At 39.7% G+C, this 13,953-nt stretch overlaps 1 protein-coding gene across 1 annotated transcript; it reads right to left on the minus strand.

Annotated features, from left to right (window-relative positions):
• Positions 1-11,178: 11,178 nt before the first annotated feature.
• On the minus strand, positions 11,179-13,559 carry LOC147903405 (uncharacterized). Its single transcript, XM_087398812.1, has one exon. It carries the CDS (start codon positions 13,421-13,423, stop codon positions 11,597-11,599), a length of 1,827 nt encoding a protein of 608 aa, XP_087254938.1. The 5' UTR covers positions 13,424-13,559; the 3' UTR covers positions 11,179-11,596.
• Positions 13,560-13,953: the final 394 nt, after the last annotated feature.

A 13,953-nucleotide genomic window follows, 5' to 3' on the forward strand; every position in this document is an offset into this window, starting at 1 on the left:
TCTAGTGGTAAGCTACAAATAGAAGGAGGTCTCTCTTGAGGGAGATAATTTTTGTCAAGTTTTGGGATACCTTATGAGTGAAGAGACATGGAGGTAGGGGAATGCCAACCTAACTAGGAGCGGAATGGAAATATGGAAAGCATAATGGAAAGGCAAAATGGAAAGCAAATGAAAGAACAAGTGCTAGGCAATGATAACCAAAATACTCAGATGATATAAAGCTTAATGTTGACTGATGTAAATGACTCAAGACAAGTACAACACTATATAGTGTGACACTAGACTCCAGAAAGCCATAGTGTATATGGGATAACTCCCAATATGACATGTGGCATGCCTAGGACTCACTAGACTATAAAGCACCCCTTAGACACCTAGTACACTCATTTTTGACTCACTTTGGCTTCATATTCCAACACCCCCCCATGAAGGCAAGGTGAGAGACTACTGGAATGGAAGTAAGAACAGTGGAGGAGAGGCTCTTGCAGTGTGTTGCTGCAAAGGGAGAGGAAAGATTGTGTGAGGAGCTTTTGGACTGCATTACGAGAGGGGATAGAAATTGCAAGAAGAGTGCAAGGGAGATAGAAATGGTTGAGAGGGATAGAAGATGAAACAATGAAGGAAATGGAATAGTGGAGGATTGAGTTTGTAGTCGGAGTGCAAGGGAGAAAGAAAGGTTGAGAGGGATAGAAGACAAAGCAGTTAAGGGAATGGAATAGCAGAGGCTTAAGTTTGTAGCCCGACTACACTATCAGGGTGAGAGCACCATGGTGGTTGGCCTGAATTTTGTTTAATTAAAGAAGACAGTACTACCTTCCATGGTAATGAGTGATTAAGCAGTCCTGCTAAGTATCAAATTGTCCTTCTCTATTGTGTCATTCTGAGTAGCATCTTCTTGAAACTGGACTTGTTGCTTTATTTTCTTGATTTCTACCATTCTAGCATTACTCTTATCAATATCATTATCTTCCTTCATCTGATCTACATCTGAATACTGTCAAACTATGTTCTGACTGTTCTTCTATGACTGTTAGAACTATGTAGGATCCTTGTTTCCTTAAATAGACTCCTCTCCTCTATCTTTCTTTGCTTCATTTTCTTTGTATATAGCCCTTAAGGCTGCATCCCTGACTTCTTATTGTTCCTCCCACTCCACCAATTGTTTCGGATCAAATGTTAATGGACGTTTTGCTTGAGAACTTGAGCCTTAGCTCCCGCTCTTGTAATTACTAACGACTCAATATTCGACTGAACCATGGACACCTTAGCTTCCTTTTGACACTCTAAATAATCACACTCACATTCAGGATACTGAATATCATGCTTACCATGAATCTTTGTGACTATTCTTATAGTCTCCTCCTGGAAGATCTCTTTGGACTCCTCCACAATTGTCTCCAAAGTGACCACATTTACCCCTACTGGTGGTTGTGGTGGAGGGTTTGCGTTAAGACTGGGGGTGAAATTCACAATGGGTATGCCTCTTTCATTTCTATGTTTACACCACAGTTCACACTGAGGGCCTTGACGATGTCCATCCTCAAGCCCACAATACGTGCATGCTTGATTGTTTTGTCTTTGCTGTGCATTCCAATTCTGGTTCTATTGTCTTCTAGGTGTTGTATTGTTATATCTTGAGTTATCTTGTGCTCCCACTTGGTTAACCCGCTGCTATTTCAGCAGCTTGTGCTGCTGGCTGCAGATGAGGAGGTAACCTCCCCCTATAACTTGGATTATACCAACACTTTTCTTTATCATGATTATCTTTCGCACAGTTTGTAACTCTACCCTAGGAAAGATTTGCCCAATGACCTATACTCCCATAATCGTGTATCCCTCTCAGAGATTACCCTGACCATCCCGCAACCTTGATCCCTATAACCTATACCCCATATCTTAAATCCTAAACCCTAAACCCTAATCCCAGTATCTTAATCTATATAGCCTAAACCCAAATTCCTATACCCTATACCCTATTTTCTATATCTTTAATCCTAAAACCTATACCCTAAATCATATACCATAAACCCTAAATCCTATACCGTATACCCTATATCCTAAACCTTAAGCCAAAAAATAGTATTTGATGTGTGTTATTTGATCACGCACATATCTAATGGGCATGATCCTTCAATAAATTAAATCACATGCAAATTATCATGCCCATTGGTGGATATGCTTTCGATGGTCAAAGTCGCCATTGACTCCGTTTTTCACAACGTGTTATGCACCACCACCAAAAAATAGTATTTGAGGTGTGTCATTTGAACATGCACATAACCAATGGGCATGATACTCTATACACACATGAATCCAACCTATGTTAATGCATGTAGAAATTATTGTACCCATCGTATATGCTTTGGATGGTCAAAGATGCCACAAACCCCATTTTCCATCAAGTGTTATGCACAACTATAAAAAATAGTATTTGAGGTGTGTTATTCGAACGTGCACATACTCTATGGCCATAATACTCTTCACTCATGTCAATCCAATCTATGTTGAGGCTTGTATGAAGTATCATGCCCATCGTATATGCTTTGGATGGTCAAACTTGCCACAAATTCCATTTCCACAAGTGTTATACACAACCACCAAAAAACATGCTCTGGATGGTCAAAGTCACCACAAAACCTGTTTTTCACCAAGTGTTATGCACAACCACACAAAAGAATAGTATCTAAGGTGTTTCATTCAAATGCGCTCACACCCAATGGTTATGATACTTTTCACACGCATTGGCTGTTACAGACTCTTAGGGAGAGTAAAATTTATGCTCCGTTACCTGGTAGGACTCGCAGTGCAGCCAGGCACATGGAAAGTGCTAATTTAGTGGAATCAGCATATGCAGGTACTCTTCTTGATGAACCTCTTGGAAGACTTGATGAGCAACTAACATTGAGAAACTAGAGAACATGTCTTTAAAAATTATTTTCCTTATAGCTTAAGAGGAGTGGCAAAATGTGAGGCGATTTGTTGTATTTTGAGCCATACCATCTCTAGTAAGACACATGTACTTCTCTGAATGAGAAATAGCTTGCTCCTTTAAAAATGCATAATTTTGTCTCGCATGTCAAACAAGTTCATGATGATACTTGCAGTTCTTTTGTACAATTCCCTTTCCTCTAAACAAGGCTCTCAATTGCCTATTTCAAATCATCAGATTCATTGCATTTTGACATTTTCTATCTTTTGGAATTTTAACATGCACAAATTTCTTCTTCTAAAGAGGATTAAAGTATAAGAAGAAGCCATGTCATCCCTTCTATGCCTTTATTTTTTTGAATAGAACCAAACAATTCTTCTTTTTTAAGCCACTTGAAAGGTGCTTTTCAGTGACCTCTTCACCATCAAGAAGTTATGTGAAAAAAGGGGTTGAGGTGAAGCATTTTCCTCTATAAGATCACTCAAAAGTTCTCTTGACTTTAGATTTTTTCTCCTAGTAGTTTTGGACTTCCTTGTCTTTTGTGAATGCTAAATTTCAATCCTTCGTTGGGATTACCAACTTAGTCTCAATATGCTCCATGTAATAATCCCACAATAACTCAATATGAATTACTGCAAATACTCTTTCCATTTATTTGAGCATTGATATTTTAATATTCAATGCCTTTTCTTATCATTTTCAAGAAATCAAGAAAATTTTATGAGGATAGATTCATCCCTTTTGCTCCCTCTCCTTTGCCACACATTTTTCCTACATTTCTTAATATTAAGAAAGTAAATGAAATGCATGCATATATGTTAAAAACACCTTAATCACAATGCATTGACTATATTCTCCTCATTCATCATTATCATTCTCTTTGGTTGCTTAGGTGGATTTACCTAAAACTACTTCCTCTTCATGTATCTACATGTCCATTTTGGTCTTCCTCATGTAGCATCAGTATGGTCATGAAAGTTTTCAAAGACCTTTGAATGATTAAGAAATATATACTTGCAAAGACTCATAAGGTTTGGACATCATTTGTATTGTGGGACATGCACATTTTTTTATTTTCAACCATGGATGGAGCATAATTGATAAAAATTAGTGCATGATACCTATATGTATGGGATGGTAGGCTTTTCAAAGACCTTTAAGTGAGTATGGATTATAGTTGAAAATATTGGACATCATCTGTATGGTCGGACATGCACTTTCTCAATTTTGACCATGGATGGTGCATAACTACTACAAAATTATGCAATGGTATGCTTACTCGAGTATGCTTATACCATATATCTATCCCATGTCTATGTTTTTTATGGTCATGAATTTCTAGATGAAGATTGGGTCCAAGGATGATTTTTTCATTTTAGTTTCATTAAGAAGTGAAACTTTTATATTGGTATCGAAAGTTTGTATGCCCTCATAAAAATGAATGTTTGAAACATTCGCTAGGATTTGAAACTTTTATGTGAAAATTTTTGAAGTTTCGCCAGGATCTACATCTTTTACTTCAAATTTCAAAAGAAAATATACACAAGTGTACTATATTCTATCAATATTATGAAACTAGAAAAACTAGCTTGATAAACTTTTGCCAGGATTTTATATTTATATATAAATATACCTTCAATAAAAACATCCATCATTGGGTCTCATCCATGTGCATTGACGGGTCACAAAATGTCTAGCTCTGTAGAATGTCTCTTGCAAATCATAAAGCTCAGATCTTCAATTTTAGGTATCATTGCATTTGCTACTTTGAGAATAGAGATTAGAAATCCAACTAGTGATGCCAAATCGTAGCAGAAACAATGGCTTTACCCATAATTTATAGGTTTTATGTTCAATTCACATGAAATTAGCAAAGCAACAAGTGCAGTTAGTGGTAAATGATATAAGTCTAGTGTAAGTCATCTTCCTATCCAATAATGTTTTTGCTAGTGCTAAAAGTGTGTAGATTGCATAGACTATACTTGGATGATGTAGCTTCCTAGGCTAGCATGAACACAAAAGCATGGGGACTAATCCTAGCTCTCTTGGTATGGAAATTGGGGTAGGATTTTTAAGGAAACCTTACTCACAACACATCGAGAACCCCAGCCTTGCCTCACCCATAACACATCAAGGACCCTTGGACTCTTCCAAGCTACTAGCATTTGTGAGACGAATTACAAAAGTTGTGGTGCATGAATTGAAAAAGGGTGAAGGATTAGAGAAAGTGGGGGAAAAGGTATTTCCTACACGTTTCTTGGCCATCAAAGGCTTGAGGAGGTTGTGAAAAATCAACTCTATGGATTCACATGCCTGAATCCTCCTCCTCCTACAACCAACCCTCCCTCATCCAATCATGTAAATCTTCCTCTCTTTAAGCAAACCTCCCCATGCTCCCTCAGCCTCCTGCTCTTCCACATGTGTCAATAAACCAACTCTCCCTGCGCTTCCCTTTGTTTGTCATCATGATGCTACTTTGTGTGTAGTTTTTCATCTCGAAGGAGATCAATCTGGGAGTCACCCGCAACATTGAGCTGGTAAGTACACATCGCTTGTATTAGTTTCTATGGCTTTCTATTTTAGATCTCAGAGACTGGCATAGCAACTCTAATTTCCTCTTGTTGTTGTGTGACAATTGCATGTGTAATATCCATTCGAGATCCTTCCACTCTATTTCGATCACATTCTACTAACACATCATTCTACCATTTTCGTAGCACAGCTTGTGCTTTCCAATGGATCTAAATGTGCCACCAACATGGAACATGACCTCAACGAACCTGGATCATACATTAAGACATGAATATGACTTGTTGAAAAGAACTGAGCACTAGGACATCAAGTACTGATTAAAGGGTGAGAAACCTCTCTCTCTCTCTCTCTCTCTCTCTCTCTCTCTCTCTCTCTCTCTCCATATATATATATATATATATAATTTAGGCATGTACGAGTGACTTCGAAGGTCTCAATGATTCATTGCAAGTTTTTCACCTTTCCATCATTTGATGTGCTCCTGACTCTCGATTGTCAATTGATCCCTACAATCAATTAGGGCCTTATTGAAACTATGAAGCATGACAGTACATGTGATAGTATCTCGGGGGGGTCACTCATCATATGTAACTATATCACATGAGTTCAACAAAAGGATACTTTTAATTTCTAAAATTTACAGAAATAAATATACATAAGGGACTATTTAAAATAGTTTTGAAAAAAATTTACAGGTTTGTATAGAAAAGGGGTACATTTTATTAATGAAAAATTTACAGATAAGGTATTTTAGAAATAGGCCTTGAACGCACGTGATATAGAGGGTTTATACATAGTGACCCCCCCGAGGATAGTATATGTGAGGCCGTGCACATCTTTGTCTGACTTTGTATTTTTGTCTATGCTTTCTTTGCCCACAGATACTAACAAATACAGATAGTGATACTAGTACAAATATTGCTATAAATATTGATACTTTCTTTGCCTATGGAAACGGTATCATTCAATCTTGGTAATATACGCTTGGAAATATTTGAACAATATTTTGATTGTGAGCATAGAAAGCTATTACAAATGATAGAGTATTGAAAGACAGATACTATTACAAACACTCAAAATCGTATGATCTAAATTTCTTGTCTTCTTTTCCCACTGACATACTATCATACACCACTTGTCTTGTATACTTGAAATACTCAAATAATATTTTCTTTAAAAAAACATAAAACAGTTTTACAAATAATAATTGCTAGCACAACCAAGGCCTACTAGAGTGACTGTTTCACTGTATACATAGCTTATTAATTACCACCATCAATTCTGCACTTGAAATCCAAAATATTTTTTGTATGTCCCAATCTACTAGGAGGCAATGCGCTCTAGCATTTCTTCTCTCTTATTAACTTTTGAGAATGTGTGGTGCATAAGTGCCAAAACCTTGTGCATCAATACACTTATACTAAAGGTATAGTTTGATGCTCACAAAATTTTCAAAGGACATGGATTTAATGAAACAATATAATCATAAATTTTCTTAATGGATCAAAAATTTTCTCTTTTGATGAGGGAGGTAAGTGTTCATTTTCAACCATGCACAGTGCTTAACTGCTACAAAATTGTGCATCAACACCCTTTTCTAGGTGTATGTGTCTGATGGTCACAAAGTATTAAATGAGTAAAGCATTTATAATTTAAATTTTCTCATAATATTCTTACACCATTTTAAGGGTGGGACATAAACATTTTCTCATCTTTGGCATGACTGGTCTAGGATTGCAAACAAATTGTGCATCTGCATGCTTATATTATATGTCTATGTGATCTATGATCATGAAGCTTTGTGTAGACCTTTAAATGAGTAATACCCTTATTTTAGAAATTTTTATAGTAGTCGAACATCATTTATATGGTACAAAGTGCACATTTTCTCATTTTTGACTAAGCATTATGCACAATTATCAAGAAATAGTGAATCAACATGATTATACCATACATGAATATATGGTATGGTCATGAGACTTTACAAAGATATTTAAATGAGTAAGTATCTTATATATGAAAAGTTTCATGAGGATCGGATATCATTTAGATGGTGGAACATGCACATTTTCTCATTTTTGACCACACAATCAAGAAATTGTAAATCGAGGGACCATACATGAATGTATGGTATGGTCCTAAAAATTTGGAAAAAAATAATAATTTAAAAGATTGTCTTATACATCCAAAGCTTTCATGAGTATCAAACATGGTGCTACATGCACCATTTTTCATTTTCAAGCATGCATGGTACATAAGTGCTAAAAAATTATTCATTGGGATGCTTATACCATAGGTGTATGTGTCTGATGGGTGGTAACTAAAATTTGCATGGACCTTGCTTTCAGTAAATTATATATAATAATGAGTTTTATAATGGATTCTACTAGTCTTTATGGTGGGGCATGCATACTCTTTTGACCAATAACGATTTCATGAAAAGTTGTAAACACCTTTAATGGGTAATACCTATATACTTGAAAAGTTTGATAAGGTTCATAACTAGCTTTTTGGTGGGACATGCTTTTCTCATTTTTGACCATGGATGGTGCATTACTACCAAAAAATTTTGCATCAGTATGCTTATACTATAGATGTATGCATCTGATAGTCATGAAACGTTATGGAGACCTTAAATGAGAAATTATTTTATTTGACAAGTAGAATAAGGTTTGACATCACTTTGATGGTGTCATGTGCACATTTTTTAATTTTTGACCATGGGTGGTGCATAAATGCTAAAAAACTATTCATCGGTATTACAATGAAACCTTGAAAATACCTCTAGATGAATACAACATACATAATTGGAAACTTTCATAAGGTCTTTCCATTAATGAAAACACATACACCATAGGCATATGTGTTCGACAGTTATGAAACTTTAAAATTACCTTTGGTTGAATAAGGCATACATAATTGAAAACTTTCATAAGTTTTTCCATGATTTTAGAGATCATGAATTTTGAAAGATGAACTTTGTGCTACATATTTGTTTATTGTAGATTAATATTTAGAATTTTGTGCCAATGGCGATGATTCTTTGCTTGAAAATATTTATTTTCATGGATTTTATGATTTACTATGCAAAATGCGTAAAAACTCTAATAAATATAGTGTTCACAATTACATAAAATGAAAAAATATAAATAATTTCAAAGGGGGACTCACTTATATGAGAAGCACCAAATGTCCCTTGAATGACGTTCCTTGAATTTACAATTTACTAATTTCAGCTCATTTTGCTCATGAGTTGAGCTATACAGACCAAGATGTGAGCTTGGCATGAGGTAGATGAGTATAATATTTTATTTTAAAATTGCATGTTCCACTTCTCATATATTAAAAGTAAGGCGGCAGCATCATATGGTTGGTTGCATTATGAAGGATTTTACAATTCTCTATTTGTTCTTTTAAGATCCAATACAAAAAGCATTAGTTTTTTTTAATATTATGATGTCTAAAATTAGGTGCAAAACATATCTTGTAAATTGTATTGTTCTCTATTTTTATAGATAGGTACAAATTTTACCTTGCTTTTAAAATTCAAGTAAAATTTAGCACCATTTGGAGGGAATCTTATTAGCAAATAATATGCAATTGTTCTCACGTAATAAGAAATAATGTTTTATCTGCAAGCATTGCAAATAAGCATAAAAAATGATTCCTTTTCTAGTAGTGGTGTGTGTGTCGGTGGGTGGGTGTGTGTGTGATGTCCACTAAAAAAAAAAAAGCATGTGATGCATGTATGGACATTGACCTTTATGCTAGGCCTCTCCCACACACATACACCGAACACAAGAAAAGAGCCAGCAAGTCATATATTACATCAACACATCTTCCAACGATCATGATTCTACAACCCACACTATTAATTTCCACTTTTGCAAACAAGAACAGTGATCAAAGGAGGCTCTCATACACAAGGAAGACTTTGGTCTAGTGCAAAGTAGGAGCACCACCTTTCTTCCAATCTCGAGGCACTCACAACCTTCCTCCACTGCTCAAAAACATCAGCTTTCCTATGCCTTTCACAATAAAAACAGATCGCCTATTGTATTCTAAATTCTCAACCCCATTTCCTACAAATTTGGGCCACAACTTTTACTGCAAAGTTGTAGAGCTCAATCTCATCTTCGCAATGATTTAAAAATCTACTAAATCTAAGTTATTGGATCAAAAGTTATCACAAAAATAAAGACTGCTACTTTTCTTTAAAGAGGTGCAACTGCCTTTTTTATATGCATGCTTTTTCCCATGCCTCGACTGGCCTATCTACCACTAGATTCACAATAAACAATCAGTTCCTATCTTCATGCTGTTGGAATGGTCATCTCCCCATCTGTAAGCCCCCATATGAGGAGAGCATGGGGGGGGTGAACCTAGGCAGAAAAGATAAGGGAGGGGGCTGCCACATGCTCAGAAAAGATAAGGGAGGGGGCTGCCACATGAGCATGTGGCAGCCCCTTATGGCTGTCCTTCCCCTGTGAGGTGCTGGGCAGCACATGAGCTGTCATGCGGGCAGCACAGCAGCCTTTCAGAGGCGCTTCAAGGGCTGTCTGTACGGGCTGGAACAGGCCCCGAATAGAGGCAGACAGGTGGTGCAATTGTACGGGGCAGTATGGATGGTGTGCAAACCCGGGACAGGTGGTGCACAACTGTACGGAGTAGTACAAGGCCGGATGAGGCCTGTTGGAGCAGCAAAGGAGGCTGCCATGAGGCAGGGACCTGCCTTTATATAGGCTGGGCCCTTGCCTTGATTGAAGGGCCAAGGCCCTGGAAGAGTGGGCCCAAAAGTCCCCGTTTGTGAGCCCTAATACGGCTGGACCAGCGACAGACTGGTCGGCCAGTTTGGTGCAGGCTGGTCGGTTTTTACCAGCCCCCTTGGGGGCCTATAAAAGGAGGGCCTCCAGCCCTCATTCATTATCACTTGGAGCAGCCCTCAGGACAGCAGACAGGAGCAGCAAAGGGGGAGCCTTAGGCCTACATTCAGGAGGACAAGGTGACCTAGGAGAAGCTTCAGACTGAGCTAGAGTGGCTGCCCACCTAGGCTGGCTTCCGGACAGCAAGGTGGAAGGGATCTAGACAGAGAATCTACATATGCTCGAGGTGGAGCACGCGGGCTCAGAGATCTAGAAGTGCCAGGCTTGTAGTTAAACCTTTTGGTATTGTATCTTGTCCTAGTTTCTAGATGGATGGAAATATAAAGTGTTGCTTCTATATTTGTTTCTGAGCATTGTCTATTTACTGGCTTGCACATCTATGCACATAAGTTAAGAAGTTTGTGATTCCACACCCCACATCACACTGTGTGAGCTCCTGGGCATTACTATCAGTCTTCCACTGTGCGTACCCTCTGTTGGGTCATTTCTAACACATGCAAATAAACATCTAGTCCTAGCATGCAAAACATGGCCTAAGATATACAGTATTATCAGTTCCACCTAGTTCCTAGCACAAGCAATTCAAAATTAGTGTCTTACGGCAAGTACAAAGGCAACAAAACGCTGATAAATTTAGCACAGGGGTCAAACAAATTCTGTATCATTCACTAATCAGGATATTTCAGCCAAATTTTGCAACTCCAATCAAGCAAAACTGAAATGGGCAAATAACTGCACACCGTATGAAATGAAATCTTGTTCAGAATTATCATCAGAGAAATCATTACCTCACGTAGCTGGCATTGTCATTGTCATGAGAACTCTGTACACTCAGATGCTTAAGCAGCTGGCAACTTTAACCCTACAAACCCTTGCCGTTTGCACATACAGATGCCACAAGGTAATTCTTTTATGTTATTAGTGCAAGCCAATGCAAAAAGGCCACAAAATTTAGAAGTGTTGTGTCTTATCCCTCCAATCCATAAATAAAGAGTGGCCCCTAGAGATTGCTTCTCAAATAATGGCCATTACCACATGGTTCTCTACATATAATACAGTAACATGTGGCATGGTAGCATACCTGAAAAATGTTGTTAGCCTATAATACAGATGCAAAACTTTAGACGGACAGAGAGAAGGGGTGGTGGATACCATTTCACTTAGCCCACGTTGTCTTTGTTAATTTCTTGCTTCAAAAACACAAGGGACCCTTGCAGTATGATCACATTCCAGTATGAAAAAACCCCAACGGTCAAACAATGGCATGCCTAAATCCTGCCTGAACTGTCTGTGACAACTCATCTGCACAAACTGTTGTTGGATCCAGAGGACACTCCGTTGTTGAATCCTCATACCACTTGACATTTTCTTGATAATAATGATCAACAGGTATGACTACAAGAGATCCATCGGACCCTACAGTAACTGCTCTATCGTCTGCTTCACAACCTTTTGGATCACGCCCAGCTAAAACGCCTTCATCATTGCACGGAGAGCAGGCATTTTTCACAGCGTCCATCCACTTTGCATCTTTGTCAGAAGGCCTTGTCTTCCTTACAGAGGACTGCCTAACTGTCTCTGTGTCCCAATGAGCATCTTGCTCTAACGTTTTAGCAAACTCTGAATCGTCAGGGCCAATAAGCTCACTCTCATCCTTATTCCTATTTTGACTTTCCCCCCAGTCTCCAAGTCCTGGATGGCTCAACATCACTTCATCTGCTTGGTCCTTGGTCATCACCAATTCGCCTGTCTTGTGCAATTCTTCCACGTTCCTAAGACGTTGCATCATGGCAGCAAGATCCTGCGACAAAGTACTCAGATCATCAACAGGGATGTTCCCCAACTTTCCCTCCAAGTTTCTAAGTTCTACGCTAAGCTCATGGACTTGTTGAAGTGCAATATCCCGAGCTTCTGCTTCATCCTTCACAGCACCCACCAAGGTGTGTTCCTCTTCTTGGTCAAGTGAAGGGTAGATATCCATCCCACCCCCAGGCCCAACAAGTCTGTGCATGATTCTAGCACTGCCCTCATGGGGTCCAGGCTCATGCCCAGTATGAACAGCATATAATTTGAAAACTGCCTGTCCCTCCTCCTTATAAGTAAATGTTTTCTCTTTTTCACTGTAGTCGGTGATGGGCACGATAGCCCTTATGCGAAAACCACAGCCACAACGTTTGGACGTATATCTCTTCCGTTTCAGAACCCCCGGCTTCTTTGAATTTGGTTCCCCAGCCCTATGACAGCAATAATCCTTTACTTCGGCAAGAAAGGGCTTGTACCTGATATACTTTTGACGGATGCAGAGAACAACCTGGTGCTTCGCAGCTAGCTGTTGTAGGCGTTGAGGAACCTCTTTAGCCTGAACTTCAAAAGATTCAGTATACTCAAAACGCCGCCTTTTGGATCTCCCCTGATTACCACCCACATCCGAGCAACAGACCGGGCACGAAGCAACGCAAACCCTTATGTACGACTCGGGGATGCCGTAAAATTTCGCGCCTACCGTCCATATCTGCTTGATCCTGTCGATAGTCTCCTTCAAACCCCAGTGCTTCAAATCCGCATCGCCGTGAAAGCCTTGAACGATATCTTGCCACTGATTGATGTGGGGGACAAACTGATTCGGATTGTTCTTGAAGAAGAGCATCTCATTGCCTTCGCCGTCCACCTGTGCACGCAATTTGTCCTGGATTCGCTTCCACCCGGTGAGGTAAGCCGTGTCCTCGTTGCGATCCTTCCAGACACCGCGCCACGAGACGAGAACAGCAGCGGGGGTGGCGTTCCGGATCTCGTCGGGGGAAGCGTAGCGATTCTGGAGCAGGCATTGCACCATGAGGTGGTGGGAGGAGCTATTGAAGGTGTAGAATTGGTTGGAGAGGTGGGGTTCAGGGTCGACGATGCCAGACGAGGAGGAAAGGAGGCTATGGCGGGGGTCAGGGTCGAGGTCAGCATCGGAGTCGAGGTCAGGCTCACCATCGCTGTGGGAGGGGGGGGAATGGTCGTTACGGAGGGGGGAGGGTTTGGAGTCAGGGGGGAAGAGGATGTCTACGAGATCAGAGCCACCGGAGACGTCGGCCATGGCTGGCCTGATAGGTAAAGCTCTCAAGCTCTGGCTATGGCAGATGTCGAACTTGGCAAAAGCTCTGAAGCTCTGGCTATGGCGGATGTGAAGCTTCTATGGCTATGGCGAAGCCCAAGCTTTCAAAATGGAGATGAAAAACTTTAACCAATCTATTAAACCTACCCAACCAAAGTTGAGAATTGGAAGGGGATACTCCTTGAGGCCCTGCTTGCTGGTCAACTTTGACTGGGACAGGGTCGATTGCAAACCACCCCTCCCGTGTGAGCAGTTTCTTCTAATTCCCGCCAGTGGCACTGGTCTTGTGCCACTATGACTCCAAGCCCGCCATTTTCCCTGGCATTGGACTTGCTGGCTTGGCTTCGTGGATTTTTGCCAATTCTAGCCCAGCATTCCAGTGCCCAAGCCCTGCGATTGGTGCACAAACTTTGTGCTTTTTCTTTATAGTTGGCTGAAACAACCTGCAACACCCTTGTCAGGTCCTCGATGGAAATCAAACATTGGCTTAGCATCTCACTGCTAGATTCCAG

Source organism: Dipteris shenzhenensis, chromosome 3 (genome assembly GCF_047967505.1).
Source record: "Dipteris shenzhenensis isolate YYH24624 ecotype China chromosome 3, Dip_SZ_1.0, whole genome shotgun sequence".
NCBI classification, from domain to species: domain Eukaryota; kingdom Viridiplantae; phylum Streptophyta; class Polypodiopsida; order Gleicheniales; family Dipteridaceae; genus Dipteris; species Dipteris shenzhenensis.